The following is a 19,453-nucleotide window of genomic DNA, read 5'->3' as shown; positions in this document are numbered from 1 at the left end:
GAAGAACGTGTACTAGTAAATGACATGGTACAAATTGAAATAAAATAAAAATCAATGTGTGAAAAACAGTCATTACCTTATCTATGAATATATATTTACCATGGTACTGCTTTTGGTATCTAGCTGGATATTATTTGAACTATTGTGCTTAATCATATTGACAAGTTTCTGTATTTCCAAGTAGGATTTGCTTTTAATTACTTTGATAGGTCAAGAAAATTATTAACTCTTTTCTATCATGGGGTATTTATTTTGTACTCCAAAAACTTAGCAATTCCAAATCCAGAAAGATTTTGAGAAATGACCTTTTTGCGAAGGCTAGAGTTTAACTGACAGTAATAGGCATACTTATCTAAATTGGAGTGGGATTCAGAAAGAACTTGAACAAGGGTTGTACTTGTGCAGTTTTAAAGCAGCTTCTGAGTTAGCAGTTTACAGTTCTATTTCATTAATGTATTGGGAAATGAATTACCACAATTGCATATATAACTAACTATTTTATAAGAATGCAAACATTCAATGACAAAGATGAATTGTTTTTAAATTTTCCACCATTGTTTTCATGTTTCATGCTTATTATTGCTTTACCTCACTAATGTGGCTGACTCAGGACACCACTGTACATTAGAAATACAGGACTCTAAGGAAGCAGAGAGGGATGAAGATAATCAGTGGGAAGATAGTGAAAGATGTTAAAATAGAGTTTGATAATTTTGTATTATTATAATTTTTAGGCATTTAAAAATAAGTGTTAATTCAGTATCATCATTTTAATGTGCATATGATTTACTTTTCAGAGCCTAAATCACAACCGCAGCAGCTTCATCAGGGGCAACACAGATTGTTGAATACTGAGCAAAATGGAATAAAAGACAGTAATCAAACAAGATATCTTCCTCGGAATGATACCAGACAGCCAAGAAATGAAAAACCCCCTCGTTTTCAAAGAGACACCCAAAATTCGAAGTCAATTTTAGAAGGCAGTGGATTGCCTAGAAATAGAGGTACTGAAAGACCAAGTACTTCTTCAGGATCTGAAGGATGGGCTGAAGAGAGAATCAGATGTGATAGACCCTATTCTAGATATGATAGGACTAAAGACACCTCATACCCTTTAGGTTCTCAGCACAATGATGGTGCTTTTAGAAAAAGAGATAACTCTATGCAAAACAGATCAGGAAGAGGTCCAGCCTATGCAGAGGCAAAAGAAAATCCACTTCCTCAAGAATCCATAGATTATAATAATCAAAAACGTGGGAAAAGAGAAAACCAAACAGCAAATCCTGATCATTTTTATGACAGGAAACCACGAACAATAAATAATGAAGCTTTCAGTGGTGTAAAAATTGAAAAACATTTTCCTATAAATACTGATTACCAGAATCCTGTCAGAACTAATAGTTTCATTGGTGTTCCAAATGGAGAGACAGAAATGCCACTGAAGGGAAGGCGCGTAGGACCTATTAAGCCAACAGGACCCACCACAGCCACACCCTATGATGATAAAGTATTTTATAATAGTGGTCCCAAAAGAAGATCTGGGCCAATTAAACCAGAAAAAGTACTGGAACCATCTGTTCCTATGGAGTATGCAAAACTGTGGAAACCTGGAGATGAATGTTTTGCACTTTATTGGGAAGACAATAAGGTATGCATGCCATAATGGTATTATATACTAATATTACTAAATGTAGCATTTTAGTGAAACTGTACTTCTTTGAACAGATTTATAGATATATAATTTATAACAGGATAAATAAAATATTTATTATATTTATTGTGGGGTTTTTTTATGAATGATTAGGGAGAATGAGTCCCATAGATTTGGTTAGATTAGATTTTATTGTAGCTTGTATATTAGAATAGTATTGTAAAAATGATTAAGTGAAGTTGAGAAATGATTTCACTTGCCATCAACTGAACTGTTAATGTTTGCTTTTCTTTCTAGTGAGATTATACTAATTCACAAGGAAGAAAATCATTTGAGTGGCCCAAGGTTAAATTCTGCAGATTTCATCTAACTTAAAGAAAATTTGCACAGACTACTTTTTTTAAATTAAGAAAATAGTTAATTATTTAGCTGATAATAAATAATATAATTATTAAACCAATAAATTAAACATTCTTTTGTTCTATATTACATGCTGGCTAAAAAGAAAAGAGGGAACTTGGGGAGAAAGGAGAAGGGAAATATAGAAGATGAGGTCAAGAAGGAATACAGTGGACCAGACAAAAGAGCTTGGCTGAGAGGGAGAAGACCACACAGTCAGAACAGGAAGTTGAGGAGGACAGAAGGACCCTCTGAGAAAAGGGCCTTTGCACATGTTTGCCTTCTGCCCAACATTTTCTACCAACTACTCTTCTTATCCTTGAGGGCTGGGCTCAAACATCACTTCCTAAAGGAAGACTTCTTTAACCTGATCCCTTCTCCCACATTCTTGTCTTTCTCAATCGGTGCCTTACTCACTTTCTTTAAGTTAACAGAATTTGTAATTTATTTTGTTGTTGTTACTGAATTGATAGCTCTCCCTATCATCATTTTAAGTTCCTTAAAGGCAGGGTTTTGTCTAGTTTTTTTTCTGTAGCCCTGCTCTTCCCACACAGTGTAGGAATTTAATAATTATTTGTTGACTCTGTTAATTAGTTAATTTTGAATGGGGCACTTATATAGGAAAAAGTAGAGTGGTTAGAGGACTGGTGCTATCAGTAAGGTATTAAAACTGAGGTAAGGGAGTTATAGTGACAGGGACATGCATAGATGTGAGAATCAGGTAAAAAAAAATATTTGAAGTAAATATTTCATAGGTAGAGTACTTTCAGTTGATAAAGTAAGGATGTGCCCATGAGAGTGTGTGACTAAAAGAAGTGGTGCAAGTAAAGTTAACTGAAGATTTCAAAGAACTCAAATTCAGGCTAGGAAATGTGGATGGATCCTTTAAAAAGATGCTGTAGCCCTGACCAGTGTGGCTCAGTTGGTTGAGCGTAGTCTGGTGCACCTAAAGGTCACCAATTCGATTCCCAGTCAGGGCACATACCAGGTTGTGAGTTTGATCCCCAGTCAGGTTGCATACAGGAAGCAAACAATCATTGTTTCTCTCTTGGATCAATGTTTCTCTCTCCCTCTCCCTTCCTCTCTCACTGAAATACACACACACACACACACACACACACACACTCACACACAAAGAAAGAAAAGATGCTATAGGGAACCAGGTCCCGTGGTGTTCAATGAGTGATGAGGCATAAGCAGGTGTTAGGTGTTACCTGATGATACCAGCAAGGAGAGTACAGGGTGGTATAACCAGGTGGCATAGTTGTTGTTTGTATGTGGGATGTTACTCATCTAGAAGCAGCATCTCTACTGCCAACTTTTTATTCAAGGCCAAAAGGAGGGGATAAGACAGCACTAGCTATGTTTTTGTTTTTGTTTTGTTTTGTTTTGTTTTGTTTTGTTTTTGTGTGTGTGTGTGTGTGTGTGTGTGTGTGTGTGTTTCTGAAAAAGCAAAAGCCTTCCCAGAAATATCAACAGACAAGCTCATTTTACATGGCTACTTCCTGGCTATTAGGAAGGCTTGGAAAGCAAGTACTATTCAGACTATTACTCTTTCAACTCAGACCACTCCCTTTCCAAAATACAGGAACTATTTGATTTGGGTAATGAGGGATTACTTAATGTTTACCTGTTTCTCCCTTATGCAGGGGCAAGAAAAGGTGAAGTAGTTAGAAATCAGTGTTGGTTTGTAGAGCTTAGTGTCTACCTTAGAGTAGACCTTGTGTCAGGTGCTTCTGTTAAGATGAAGATGGAAAAATGTTTCTTTCTGTATTGGACAGTGTAGGGTTGTTGGTGACTTCTACAAGCAGAGGAGGTAAGTGATTGGAGTTCAAGTCAGATAAGATTCGAAAGGCTAAATCCTCACAAGGATCATGCCCTAGTAGTAAGTAAAAAACTGCACAAATAAGCCATGACAAAGCCTAAAACCAGCCCTTTACAGCAAGCATGTCAAACTCAAAGGCTAACATGGTCAAATAACAAGGTTTATGTTTATGTGGGCTGCAAAAAACCAAAAGCTTCAATTTTCATAGAAACATAGGTTTATTTTGATAGAGACATGCTGAATACAAAGGGCTGAAATAAATGAGTAATCATTAACATAAAATAATAGAACATTTAATAAAAATGAATATTTTTTTCTTGAACATTAACTTACCAGACACTGAGTAACTGCACAAATTAATAAGCATAATGCAAATAAACCTATTTTTCTTGTTATCCGAAAGCAGAATATTTCCTGTTGAGCACACCAAACAAGTCAGTCCAAGACTAATGATGTGGCAACTGGCTGCTAAAATATTCGCTGCTGGTATTAGTGGAGAGAAATGCTGCGCCTGCACATAAGGCGTGTAAGGGAATGAATGCAACACGATTATAGTAATCAGTCATTAGCGAATGTTGTAGTTTGTTATTAATAATTATGTATAATAGGATATTGTAAAAATTGAGGTACAAAATTTTTATTAAAATGTTTCTTACATACTCTTATATTGGCTGGGCAGCAAAAGTATTCGTTGTGGGCCACATGCAGCCGTGGACCTCAAGTTTCACATGCTTGCTTTACAGAATCAAGGATATCTGCTTGCACGCTGTCTGCCTGCCAAAAGAAAATCTGATCCTCTTTTTTGGGGGGTGTGGGGGGAGGATATACATTTCCTAGAATCTTTTGAATATTTTACCTGCAATGCCTGGCATCCTATAAAAAATCATGAGATAGAGAAGGAAAGAAAGAGAAAGGGAGAGAGAATATGATAAACCAGAAACAAAGCAACAGAGAAAAGTAAAAAGACCTACAGCTATTGAGATACTGGACTTAGCAGGCAAGTTCTTTAGCAAATATTGAGTATTCAACAAACCATAATTGAATGGCTGCTAAGTGTCAGGTGCTTGGGCTAGATCAGATAGTTCTGGTTGTGTTATTACCCATATGACTTCAAACACCACCTTCTGCAAGACAGCACCTAACAGTTCCCAATTGTTTTGAACTTTTAGAGTATTCTTAGAATTATTGGATGATCTTTAAAGTGACTACTTTGATTTTAATTGGATATATTCTTTCAGTTTAGAGTGAGGGACTGTGGGCTCTATATAGATTTTACAATTAAACAAATGAGATAAACTATTTATCCTCTGAAAGAGATGGGATTAGTTATATTCTGAAACCACCTAGTTTAAGAGATAGCTTTTAATTTTTTAAAAAATATGTTTTTATTGATTTCAGAAAGGAAGGTGAGAGAGGTAGAAACATCAGTGATGAGAGAGAATCATTGATGGGCTGCCTCCTGCACACCCTCGACTGGGGATCGAGCCTACAGCCAGGAATATGTCCTGACTGGGAATTGAACCATGACCTCCTGGTTCATAGGTCGACACTCAACCACTGAGCCACATAGGCTGGGTGAGATAGCTTTTAAATGTCTTGTCAAGAATAGGCAACTTTCTGATTTTCTAGCCAGAGACCAAGGTGAAGATTTAAGAAAAACCATTAGCTTTTAAGAAATCATTGTCTTAATTGCATTACAATGATGTTTTGGAGCTGATTGCTCAATTAGTATAATCATTTAAAAAATTATTCCCAATATCTTGCCTTCTCTCAAGTTTTATTTGCTTTGAAGGATTTTAGAATCTGGGACAATTCTTCCTCTAAACTGTCATAGCTAGTTCAGCGCTTTTTGACCTCTCAACTGGAATACCTGAACCACCTCCAAACTGGTCTCCTTGCCTTAAACTTTTTCTTGTTAATATATTTTTATTGATCTCAGAGAGGAAGAGGGAGAGAGAGATAGAAACATCAATGATGAGAGGGAATCATTGATTGGCTGCTTCCTGCACGCCCCCTAATGGGGACCAAGCCTGCAACCTGTGCATGTGCCCTTGACTGGAATCGAACTCGGGACCCTTCACTCCACAGGCTGATGCTCTACTTACTGAGCCAAACCAGCTAGGGTGCCTTAAACTTTATTCCTCTTATACTTGTCACTGAAACAGCCACCACTGTGCTTCTGGGCTTAGAACATACCATTCTTCCTCGTTTAAATCTTTGACCCATAAAATAAATACAAATTCTAATATGCATGTAGAGCCTCAGTCAGTTAGCTCTTACCTTCTGCCCTAATTTCCTATTGGTTTACCCTTTTTCTCACATCATGCCATAATTAATATTAAACTCTTTGTAGTTTTCTGCACTCATCTTCATGCTTTGTCTGTAACATTCCCTGAAAGAAACACCCTTCTCAGTTCTTTACTTGGCTAAACCCTCTTCTGCCTTAAACACTATATTAATTGTCATCTGCCCAGGAAGCTCTTCCCAAACTCCTTAGCTTTATCAAATGCCATATCACTACACCATTATTACAGTGCTTTCTACATTATATAGAAGTCATTTTTTTATACGAGTTGTCTTTATGAAAGTGTTAAGTTCTAAAAAGATGTCAACTTACTTGTTTTCCTAGGCTATATTGTGACTCATTGTTTGTTGAACTTACCTAATTACCTGAGGAGCTTACAATTGAAGCATAGGTCCAAAAATACAACAATTCACAGAACACAGAAGTATGAGGCTAAAGATATAAAGGAGGGATGGAGAGATGTAAATGTATATCAGAACTCCAAGATTTGGAAAATCCCCACATGATGTCTCTAAATTTCTTAGCATCCAGACTTGGGAAGGAAGCACATGGATTAACTTTATAACCTTTGTAGTATGAAGTATACTAGTTACTCAGAAAAATAGATTGTTTCCTGGTAAGTCATATTTTAGAAGAATTTCTGTTACCTTTAGCATTTCTGATTCTGGTGAGCCTATTAAGAGATGCTGTTAAGAATAGACAGTGTTATAGTAGAGTCTCCAACTAATCTAGTTTAAAGAAATTATTCCTTAAGAGAAACTAGTTTTTCATGTTCACTAAGCAACATTCTGACCTATAGTTTAGGTCCTGAATGGGTTGACCAATTAGTGACCTACTCTTAGTTACCATAACAAGTAAATTTTAAAATTGTACTTGTTATGTAAATTAGTTCCTTGTGAGGTTGTTAATGAGCATTAGTTCCCAGAGCCAAGTAAAACTGAGTAAACTGATAAAATAAAGGTGTCTAGTCTTGCAGTGTCTCAAATCCCGTAATGCCTGGATATGAATTATGTGCTTACTCCTTACCTGACATCTCTACTTCCCCTCAGCTGCCTGTGATGTCAACAGCAATGAGCATTTTTCTTTGTATTTATTTTGTCATATGTTTATGTTTTTTTAAGTTGCCCCATCCTATATAATAAAAAGCTAATATGCAAATTGACCAAATGGCGGTGGAATGACCAGCGGCTGTTACACACACTGACCACCAGGGGGCAGACACTCAATGCACGAGCTGTCCCCTGGTGGTCAGTGCGCTCCTACATGGGGAGCGCCACTCAGCCAGAAGCCAGGCTCATGGCTGGCGAGTGCAGCCGTGATGGTGGGAGCCTCTCCTGCCTCTGTGGCAGTGCTAAGGATGTCTGACTGAAGGGAGCGGGCCTAAGCCATCCGTCAAGCATCCCCTGAGGGCTCCCGGACTGCAAGAGGGCCTCTAGTAGTTATATATTCTGATTAATATATAAAAAATATCTTACTAATATTAGTCAAAAGACTTCAATGGCTGACAACAAAACATAACACTCGTTCTTTATATACCCACTGGCATGAGAATATTCTCTCCTGACCATCAAGCTCTGTCCTGAAATATTACTACTGTTCAGTGTTATGTCAGAACTCATATGGATGAGATAATTTATCTTTTTTAGCCAATTTATGATTATTCAAAGGTAAGTTTTATTTATTAAATACATCATTCTCTTAACAATTATTTTCTTTAAAATATGGCATATTTGAAAGTTCCTAAGAGAATAAATCTTAAAAGTTTTCATCACAAAGAAAAAATTCTATAACTGGCGATGAGCATTAAAATTATTGTGGTGATCATTTTCTACATACACATATGTCAAATCACTGTGTTGTACATCTGAAACTATGTCAGTTTATCTCAAAATATTAATAATTAAAAGAAGATTGAGCTTTCAAAGAAATTATGCATTCTAGCACTTTAATTATTCACATTTCCATCTAATATTGCCCTTTGTAGACAGTGTTGATTGTCATATTTAAAACTCCTTTTTGCCGAAACCGGTTTGGCTCAGTGGATAGAGCGTCGGCCTGTGGACTGAGGGGTCCCGGGTTCGATTCCGGTCAAGGGCATGTACCTGGGTTGCGGGCATATCCCCAGTAGGAGATGTGCAGGAGGCAGCTGATCGATGTTTCTCTCTCATCGATGTTTCTAACTCTCTATCTCTCTCCCTTCCTCTCTGTAAAAAAAAAAATCAATAAAATATATTAAAAAAATAAAATAAAATAAAAAAATAAAACTCCTTTTTGTCTCCTCAGTTTTACCGAGCAGAAGTTGAAGCTCTCCATTCTTCAGGTATGACAGCAGTTGTTAAATTCATTGATTACGGAAACTATGAAGAGGTGCTACTAAGCAACATCAGGCCCATTCAAACAGAGGCATGGGTATGTGATCCAAATTCTGTACACAAGCAGAAGCTAATTTGAAGAAAATACATAGCTTTGAAAGATTAGTTATAGTCATACAAAATTTTCCAGTGGAAAAATATTTTGAGTTTGCTTAAAACTGGCCATCCCTAAAGAACAATTTTAATTTAATAATTACACTGAACTATAATAAAAATGAAAGCATTGCAATTACTTTTTTTGTATAATGCTTTGTTATATTATTCTTTAAAAATAGGCGCCCTTATTTTTGTTTACTAACAATGTGTATATGTAAAATTAGTTTTTTATGCATATTTTGTTACTTTAAATTTGACTAAATTATGTCCAGCAGTTGTCAAATTTAAATTTCTGTTGGATACATGTATATTCTTTATTTAGTTACATGTAAAATTAAGAAAAATACTTTAAGTATATATGAGTTCACACTGCAATTACTACACATATGTTTATGTATGTATATGTACAGAATAACTATAAATATCTGTTTAATAATTATTTGATTACTTTTGTTTCTAAATGTTATGTCAAAGCTATGTGATAAGTTTAATGATGTAATTTAGAATGTGCTGGCCTCATGGAGTCCATTTTATTCAGGATTTATGTGACTTTATGTACATAGATTCTCAACTACATTTAGGCAAAAACAGGAGGACAAGACATATTAAAACTAGTTTGATAACTTTATAAATTTTATTTCTTGTCTCCAATTTGTGGGTAGCTGTTAATAAATAAACTTATCTTTAGAAGCCTAATTTGTTGCTCATTCCCTAAAATATCAAAATATACTAGAAAATTATATCCTCTAGACCAGTGGTTCTCAACCTTCCTAATGCGGCGACCCTTTAATACAGTTCCTCATGTTGTGGTGACCCCCAACCATAAAATTATTTTCATTGCTACTTCATAACTGTAATTTTGCTACTGTTATGAATTGTAATATAAATATCTGATATGCAGGATGTATTTTCATTGTTACAAATTGAACATAATTAAATCATAGTGATTAATCACAAAACAATATGTAATTATATATGTGTTTTTCAATGGTCTTAGGCGACCCCTGTGAAAGGGTCGTTCGACCCCCAAAGGGGTCGCGACCCACAGGTTGAGAACCGCTGCTCTAGACAGTAGTCATCATCATTGAAGCACATGTTATTTTCTCCTGAACTGACTTTAGTTTTGTTCTTTTTTTACATTTTTCTGACACAACCTCAGTCATGCTCCCTGTCCCCCCAAAAAGATAAATAAAGCAACAAAAAAACCTTGTAGCTGTAATCATGTTTTGGGCCATGGATCTTGATTCTTTACATTTTTATTACAGAAAAACTATTTTCTAGGTAATTTATCATTACATATTTTACAGTGTAATATTACTAATGATTCATATGCTTGATTATTTTCTTCTCTTTTTCTGAAATTTAGCCACTTTTTCCCTAAAATACTGAAATACTATCAATATCTAATTTATGTCTTTCTTTTCTTGGAGAAATTTGTTGTACTTAAATTTTTGCCCTGTTGATTCTCATATGATGGCTATTTTTATTTCTATTTTTATTTCTTTTTTCTATTAATACATCTTAATCTAGTTTTTATGGTAAAAGTAATTATTTATTGAATATGTATTCTAGGAGTTGAGTCCCGGTTTGCTGTTTATCATATGCTCCCAAATGTGTTTAGCCATTACAGTCAGAGGTTAAAATAGAATTTTTACATTAGTTTTCTTTTTATTTTTTAGAGATTTAATAAGAGATTAATTTCATCTTTTTCTCCCTAAAGAGAAATTTAATTTTCTTCCTTCATTTCTTCTCTACTTCCTTTTTCTGTTTCAGGGTAGCCATAAGTGATGAGTACATTTGTCTTTCCTCATTGTAGCTCTTCCGTTCAAAGGTGTTTGGTACTGAAGTGATCATTTTCTTTCCACAGTCAGTGGCTTTTCCTCCCCTCATCCCCAATAGTCCTCATTGCTTTATCATTGATTTTAGAGTTATGTAAACTTAGCTGGACAATAACTTTACCAGGTGTTACAGCCCATGTAGTGATTCTGTTTTGAACAGCAATGCGTTCATATTCTTCCTACCCCTTTATGAGTACTCATATATACGTTGTGCTATTTTTTTCACCTGTTCTTTTTCTGCTTTCAACTTAAAATTTTTCTTATAAGATGTTTGGAATGTTTTTTCAGAAAGAAGCAGGATAGACTCACTAAATCTTTTGGAGATTCTGGTATTTCTTTTCTCGTACTTACAAATAATCAAGTGATTGTTGATGTTTTATGATTTTGCAAAAATTAATATAACAAATATTTTTGGATCATGAACATCATTATTGAAGATAAGATCATCCTTTCTTCTTTATCTGCATGAATAATGACTTAGTTGTAGAAGCATCTTATTCTTGATATTTAGAAGTCACCAGCTTAACATATCTTCATTCATCTCCATTTAAAAAAATACATTAAAAGCCCCTAAGAAAAAGTTACGCAGTTGTCAATATGTTTAATGTAGAGTTAGTGTAGAATTCTCTTAGACTCTGAGAGTATTAATGTTGGGGTGTATGAGCACTTTTTCTTTTTGTAACTGGGAAATTGTAACAAGTTTTAAGTTAATCAAAAGCAAAACATACACTATGCCAATAACAAGGTAACTCTAATTGGTAAATCATATTAGAAAAATTAAAGGGCTGTAATGGTACAGTGAAGATGTTAGAAGCCTTAGGACAAATATTCACTCACACTATGGATTGTGAAATTTTTTATTTTTTAGCTCTTGCACTATATATGTGCATTCCAATTTTTAATTGTGAAATGATGTTGTATCTTTTATTAAGGATTATGTTTGCTATTTGCAGAAGATTTTGGAAAACCTGTTTTCCTAAATGTAGCAATGATTATGGATTTAAGATTTTTTTTTATAGTTTGCAGGAAAAACAACTCAGAAAGCCTGTACATAAGCCAAAAGCCTCTATAGAAATCAGTTGCCTGTATTATCTCTTAAAGGTATACGGATAAATCATTAAATAAAAAGCATGAACTATTAAGAGACTCAATGGCTAAGTTAATAGTCCCTTGTAAGGAAAATAAAAATCTAGTTAGTAGTTTAAATCTAAGTGTTAATATTTTTCTCATAAAGTTTAGGAATTATTTGCCTTAATTCTGTCTGTAGTGTAGACCAAATGTCTGTTTTCCCTTTCCATCTGGATACACCCTTTTATTTCCAGAACATACTCAGTGATTATATTTTAGTTGGCAAAAATTTATGTTCTGATTATGATTGAATACTTTATTTCCTCTAAAATTATTTACTAAACCTTTTGGTAAGTTGTTTTTAATTTTTTTTACTTCTACCTAGATTTCACCTGGTTCTTTTAGGTATCAAAAAAATTCTTAAATTTAGTATCTTTGTTATAGTGAACTCTCTAATTATCATAAATAATGTGAGATTCATAGCTCATTCTTAACTGAATAAATGCTCTAAATTGTTTTTCAGTGGTCTTTAAACATTGTAGGATTTTCCTTATTTTATTAAAGTAGCTGAAACACTAGGAGTCTCATTTTATCTGGAAAATTATATAGGGAGAAAACCATACTCTGTATTATTTTATATTTATGACCATTGTATGAGAAAACAGTAGGGGCAAAGAAAACCTCCTATTTATCTTCCCTGCAGTCCCCTCCAAATTGGTTCCTTTTAACTCTAAAGCTAATACCAGAAAACCAGTAAAAAGATGCCACAGGCAATTTGGAATTACTGAAAATACCCTGGTGCTGCTGCTCAGACAAATCTTTTGTGTTTTACGGTGTTGTTGCTTCTGAATTGCTTTTCTAAACCTGAAAAAACATTGTCAAGTCCTGATTCTCCAAGTATATTTATGACTTGAGTTCCATTGAGACTTATACCCAAAAAATGTTTTTAGAACATACTAGTTTCTAAACTTTCTTTTTAAAAGTTTATAATATTTGCTTCTTGGTAGCAGGAAATTATCATTGTTTGGCTGTTGTTTTAACTAGAAAAAATATTGTATAGGTAATGGTTCTAATGCCTTAGCATGCACAATATGGACAGGCGTTCTGGAAAGTGTAGATGATTGTTACTGTCCTTTAGATAATTATTCTATTTTAACTGTTTTCTTTAAGGTATCCATTTATTCCACAAATATTCATTGCACATCTGTTAGGTGCCAAGCACTAGTCTAGGTCAGGGATACATATTTATAGGCAAAACACAAAATTCCTGCCACTGTACAAAGTAAGAAGTCCTAGATCTGGTAATGTAAAGCAGACTTACAAGTAAGCATCTCATGAGAGTCTTTATTTATACTTTTTGAGACTTTAAAACAAAGTACAAATGGTGAAAATCTTGTTTACTGAAGTTTTCATTTAAATAATGTTTAGGTCTTTATTTATTCCACCTTAGTTTAAAGATAAAATTTATGAGAAAGTAGAAACTGTTATTTAATGAATTTTGTCTACTTAAAAAGTTCTTTTTATCTATTTAAAAAATAAAACTTGTCTATAAGAGGTTTTGGATTTTTAAAAATAATATATATTTCAGTTTTAGCATACTTTAAGAAAAGAACTGACAATCTTAAGTTTTACTTTTGAAGTAACTTTGTACAAAATTTATTTTATAATGACATCCTAGGAAGCACATTTGGAAGTTACCTTTTCAAATTCAGATATTCATAAAAATCCATAAATTATTCTACCACTAGTAAAAATATTAAAAAGAAATGTAGAACAAAAAAAAATCCTAACCTATTTACTGAGGAAGGAGATGGAGAGTTGTAATACAGAAATTAATGAGTTAAAATGAATCCTAAATATATTAGAACAAGGTCATATAAGTAATTTTAACGACATAATTATGCTTTATCTAGTTTTTACTTGATATCAAAAGATCATAATAGATATTAAAAAGAAGACAATTGTTATAGAAACCATTAACTTCATAGGAAAATTACAATTATGTGACAATGAAGTTCTGCCAATTAATATCCAGTAAAAAGTACAAGTACCTATTTCAGAAAGTTTTTCATTCTAGATGATAAATTCTTCAATTAATTAGTGGATATAATTTACCATTTTTAAATTTCTGCATTAAAAACAATTTGAGCCCAGCTGGCTCAGTGGTTGAGTGGCGACCGGGAGGTTGCAGTTAGATTCCCAGTCTGGGCACATTCCTGGGTTGCAGGCTTCATCCCCAGTGTGAGGTGTGCAGGAGGCAGCTGATCAATAATACTTTCTCATCATTGATATTTCTATCTTTCCCTTTCTCTCTCTGAAATAAAAAATATATGTATAAATATTTATATATATTTATATATAAAATATAATATATATATATATTTTAAAAATAAACACAATTTGATTAAGGTCACTGAAATACATTTTCTTCTACCACACATATTTTGGGAAACTTTTCTTTCAAGGATGGCCATATGGGCACTGCTGATTTTCTTTTGCATTATAAACACAAAATAAATTAGAATGAAAACTATACAGCTAGTTTAGCCCCATTTAAAACACAATTTTCAAATTATGGACAGTGGAATTTGGGGGCTTTCATGCAATATCTTTAAACTTTGTTTTAATAAATTTGGTTGTATTTGATGTGGTTTGTTTATTTCTTCATTTATTACCCAGACTTTCACAATTCCCACAGGAGGTTATAAATTACACAAAGCATTTTAGCAATTCCCACAGGAGGTTATGAATCACACAAAGGATTTTCAAATTCCCACAGGAGATTGTGAATTACACAAAAGGAATTTTATACAAAAGGAGGTATGAAAGCTGCTGACATGGAGGGAAAAATTATTTATTCCTAAATGCATGCCATATACATAGATGTGTCGGCTTAAATACTCTTCATATCTACCTCCTAAGCCCGAATTCAGTTTGTGGTAACTAAAACTAACATTATTATCAAAATCTAGAGATCTAGTTTTGAGCTGACTACATTATTCAATAGAGACATTTTATTTTACCATTTCAGTTAACAGTAAGAGAATAATACGCTATTTTAGGACCTGTACAAAAGTATTGCTTGAATTTCGGAACCTGATAACTTAATATATTATAATCTATTAAAAGGAACTGTATATAAGAATATTTTTAAAAGGTTTCTGGATAATCTGAGTTTCACTCTATTGAGCAATTAAAATGCAGATTAAGGTTATTATTTCATGTTCCTTTTTTCTGAAGATGACATAACTCCCAAAGTGAAATAACTGCCTCAGATGTGCTTTCTTTCTTTTAAAGTTATTTTAATGGTCACTCAGATTTGTTTCTAACTTCAATTACAGTTTTCATAAGAACAATTTGTCTTAAATTAATTAAATATTAATATTAAGATCACGTTAGCAAAACTGTATGAAAATTCACAGCACTTTTTTTATACATGAATAATACCAGAGCTATTATGCTAACTTTTATCTTCTGAGCTTCCCCTTTACTAATGGCAGCCTAAAGTATTGACTTCTGAATTATGGTGTCGATTAATTAAGAAGTAAATTCATGATGCTTTAGATTATACTGAATATTATATGATTTTGATTTTCCTTTCAAGGTAGTTTTAAGGAGGCATCATGGGTGCGATCTATAGCCCAAGGGGGCTGGATTGTTAGGTGAACTTATTTTTCCCTTTGACATCTTGATTCAACAGACCCAGGGTTTGTTCTCTTCTAAGTGTAAACTTTGTTTTTTCATTTACTTTACTTACCAGGACTTTTAAAGCTATAATTTCAAACTGCACTGGATTTAACCATTCCTTTGCATATATATGCATAGTCTTGCTAATATACTCATTGCACAGGAAATAAAGTAGTAAAACAAATGAATCTGAGGAATATTTTTGTTTTGTTTTATTTCTTTGTTCCCAACGAAGTTAATCTTATATTGGGTATGTGCCTTGACTAGACACTCATGTGAGTATATTTTAAAGATTTGTATAAATCTGAAGAGGCAACCTTCTTAAATTAAAAAAACAGAAAACAACTCTGTATTAGTGTCTAGTGAATTTCTGAGCCTCTTCCATTTGCACCCGAAAAAGCAGAAAAATAACGTTGCTTATTGCATGATAGATTTTACTTCCTTTCAGGTCCCACAGTGCACATTCCCTTTCCTAAAGTCGGGGATTATGAACCTTGTTGGTGAAGGACTAAAATTTAATTGCATACCATAGTGAGTTGTCAGTTGTCCATTCTCCTTTTTAATCTTACATAGTCATCTGTGTGTCTGTACTTAGTACTACTTTTCTGTATTCATACTTTCCGTCATCTTATTTATTAGTTATCTCTCTCTATTTTTATACTATTTCCTGAACATCATTTGTTTTTTGTTTTTTTTTTGGGGGGGTGGGGGGGTTTGCTTCATTTTCTTTTTACCTCTAGTGGGTGGCATCTCTTGATGTATATGGACTACCCTTCCTACTGATCCTAATTTCCTGAACTTTATTGGACCTATGCTATTTATTCTAGAATAATGTGCAGTAGGCTTCACTATCACACCTCTAGGAAAAGAGTGGAGTTGGCCTGTCTCCTTGTGAGAAACACTCTGATGTTACAGAACTTACAGTTCCATTAAACTTGGAAATTACTGGAAAGAGTTTTACACCTTGGCTTGAAAACCTCCCTTAGTGGCCTGTCATTGGCTGAGAGCTCCATTCAGAAGGGAAGGAAGTGCTGCAACAGTGAGTACATTTTATTTGCCTTAAAAAGCAACAACACACATATAGTTTATCAAGAGTTAACAAAGAGGTTCCAATTAAGCAGCTTTGACAATCATAAGAATACAAAAATCATTACTTTTTTGAACATATTTTTCCATGCCTTGTCTATATAGCTCAGGGCTTTCTAAAGTCTTCTGAGAACATTTTGAAAAATGCTTGGTTAAAAAAGTTAAGTATGCTTTTTGATTCCAGAAATAGATTAATATGTATTTTAAATCTTTGAGAGATATATATAATGTACATTGTTTCACAGACTTATTTGTTCATGGAACTCTTTTTTTTCTGTATAGAACCTATTATAGAAAGTCTACAAGAGGTACTTCAGAAAAAGTCTTAGCTATCTTCTTTCTAGTTTTCAAATCTCCCATCTTTAAAATAGGGTGAAGATTTATCTGTAAAATATATAGTTTTAGATGTTCCAAACTTCTTATTAATGACATAATAATGTCTTTTATGTTATAAATAGAGACTAAATATATAAAGTTAATTTCTCATCAGACATGTCCCAAGAGTCTTTACCTTTCTGTGAATAGAGGACAAAATATATTCCTGAAATTTTATGTCCCTTCTGAGAACTTTTGCTATTAGTGTTTCATTACATTTTAATAAATTAAGATTTTATTTTACATGTCATTATGTACAACTCACTAGTCTTTTCATTTTAACTTAACTCTAATTCTGGAAACTTTGTATGTATTAACTTTTAGAAATAAGCCCTTATGAAGATTCCCATTATAGCTTTTATAATATTGCTGCCCTCTTCTGAAATTCTCACCTCATAACCCACAGGGTATTTATATGGTCCAGCAATAAGACATTTTCATCATTTGTGGTTTTGTAGTTGATATTCTCCAATAATCTAGTCTAAGGCAAAATCTGAAATCCCTTTCTGTTAAGCTGGCATTGACTACTAAATCCAAAGAAAGTATCAAAGCAAGTTAATTCTTCGGGGTATGTGGGCATTCTTAAATGAGGGATAAAACTCAAATAAGACCAAAAGTACTATTTTATTTCATCATTAGCTCTTTTATTAATAGACTAGTGTATTCTGAGCCTTATTTTAATTTGTTAAAGATCTCCTAGAAAACAAACTCCTATACTTCTCTTGATCTCCTATTCTTGTTTTCCCGGCAAAATAACAGTTGTTATGTGACTTAACAGTTGTTAAGTCAAATGAATTGATAATCTTGGATCCAATTCTGGAGTTTACTTGAGAATTCTGGAGGGGGAAAACATTCTTATTTTAAGAAGCATGTCCTCTCTAAACACATAATTATAAACAAGGGCAGAATTTATGGCTGGATAATAGCCAGTGAAAGTACAAAGAAGCTCTCTAAAGAGCAGTGGATAAATACTACAAGTACCATCTCTTTTAGTGCTTGAGAGAATCAGAATTTTAAGTGAGCACATGAACTGATTTGATAGCAGAAACAGTGGAAGAAGGTTCGTAATTAATGAATGATAGATGTAATCCCTGGTGGTCACCTTTAGTACTGAAGAGTTCTTCAGACAGCAAACTCTAGTATGACAGTTTAATATGATGGTTTTTCAACAAATATTTTTTAAAGCTTTTTGTAACAAAGCTACTTTGGAAAATAGATTGGTCTATATACCCAAGGAATTAAAAAGATATAAGACAAATAGAAGATATACTGTATATATCCCACGTTCAAAGGCTGTTAAATCACGTTGTTTACTCATATCTTCAGAAAAAAATCACTTCTACTGTCGGGATAAACAACCTGCTTCCCTATTTATAATGGTCTGGCCCTCTAGCAACTTCAATGCGAAATTATAGCTAATTTGCCTACAAATGTAGGGTGGTCATAATAATCTGACCACTCAGTGTATTTTCTTCCTTCTAGAAGCCACCTAATCCATATCAATAAGGCCTCCATGAGACTGGGGTGGTTCCAGTCTGGGAACTATAGTTGGTGAGCTTCTTGATACAGTATTATTATGCATGTTAAGTGAATGTGATAGTGTGAGGGAAGTAAGTGGGAAAGGCTAACATTGACTTTTCCGAAACTAGTATCAACTTTAACAACCTTTTATTGGCATTTTTGTCTTGCCTAAAATATGCTCATTTTTCCCAGATCATGTGATTAGGAAATTAGGGTAAACCATTTTGGTTATGCTTAACAACAAGCTTGTTATACAAAGTACAGTATTAGAAGTCAGTTTAATTCCTTTTCTGTATGGTTCATATTCTAACATTTATGGACTTGTATTTTTTAAATGTTGGTAACCGTTTTTGTACCATTTAATGAGTTATTTGCAAGAATATAAAGAACATTTTATCTTGAAAAGATTTAAGTAAATAAGCCTTAAATAATGTGGGGGAAAGTACACTAATATATTGTTTCTTCGTAAGGTGATCAGATAATGCAAATTTTATTATTAGGTATTCCTGAATTTGAACATCAGCACCCAAAGAATGTTAGACTTAATTAGATTTTTAAAATATAGAATTAAAGTCTTAAAGGGAAGGGAGAGCCATATCAAAAGTTTGTATTAGTCTTTATTCAAAATTTTTTATCTTTTCTAGGTAAACTCTTTTTTCTGTTTTTCCCCCTTCTCTTCCTTTCTTCTTCTTTACTATCTAGGTTGCTTCTCTTTTTCCTCTTTCTCTTTTATTTGATTTGATTTGATTTTTTTGTCAGTTTACCTTCTATTCGTTGTAAAGGTTTCAATAGGCTTTTAGCTACAGTTAGACATGTCCCACCTCAGATAGAACTAATGCTTAAATGAAGTCTGGTTAAACAGAACGTCTTTTAAAGTTCAGAACTCTAAAAGCCTCTAAAAGCTTTTGGTAGAAATAAGTTGATATTCTGCTTGATCTTTTATATGCCCTGATTAGTGTTAATGCTTACTTAGCACTTGGCCCTATTGATAGTAGTTCTCATAAATGGAAAGACTGTTAGAGACTGAGGACTATTGGAGCTGATTACAAAAAGATCTAGAAATGATAAAATTGCTGGTCATATGCTCAGTCCACTTAAATTGTATCCTCATACCTATTCTTAGGAAATAAGCAAAGACAAGAAAAAAATTTCTCATTAAACTTAGTTAAGATGAGAAATTAAAATATATAATTCCCTAAGAAAAATTAAGGAACCGTTCAAGAAACTAGA

General features: G+C 33.4%; 1 protein-coding gene across 10 annotated transcripts in view; it reads left to right on the top strand.

The window, feature by feature from the left end:
• The window catches only part of TDRD3 (tudor domain containing 3), a 203,792-nt gene that overhangs the window by 150,418 nt on the left and 33,921 nt on the right, over positions 1-19,453 (top strand). For 7 of the 10 annotated variants that reach the window (XR_004965809.1, XM_036297580.1, XM_036297581.1 and 4 more), the window contains 2 exons: positions 798-1,648; positions 8,464-8,589. Coding sequence is in view for 8 of the 10 variants with exons in the window: in XM_036297580.1 (XP_036153473.1) it covers positions 798-1,648; positions 8,464-8,589 (977 nt within the window). In the remaining 2 variants the exon portion in view is untranslated. Of the gene's footprint in view, positions 1-797; positions 1,649-8,463; positions 8,590-16,068; positions 16,389-18,184; positions 18,254-19,453 lie in introns of those variants that run through there. The other 3 variants (XR_004965810.1, XM_036297583.1, XM_036297584.1) reach the window with 3 other exon arrangements.

This window comes from Myotis myotis, unplaced genomic scaffold (assembly GCF_014108235.1).
Source record: "Myotis myotis isolate mMyoMyo1 unplaced genomic scaffold, mMyoMyo1.p scaffold_m19_p_3, whole genome shotgun sequence".
Classification (NCBI taxonomy): Eukaryota; Metazoa; Chordata; class Mammalia; order Chiroptera; family Vespertilionidae; genus Myotis; species Myotis myotis.
This window is presented reverse-complemented; position numbering and strand designations above follow the sequence as displayed.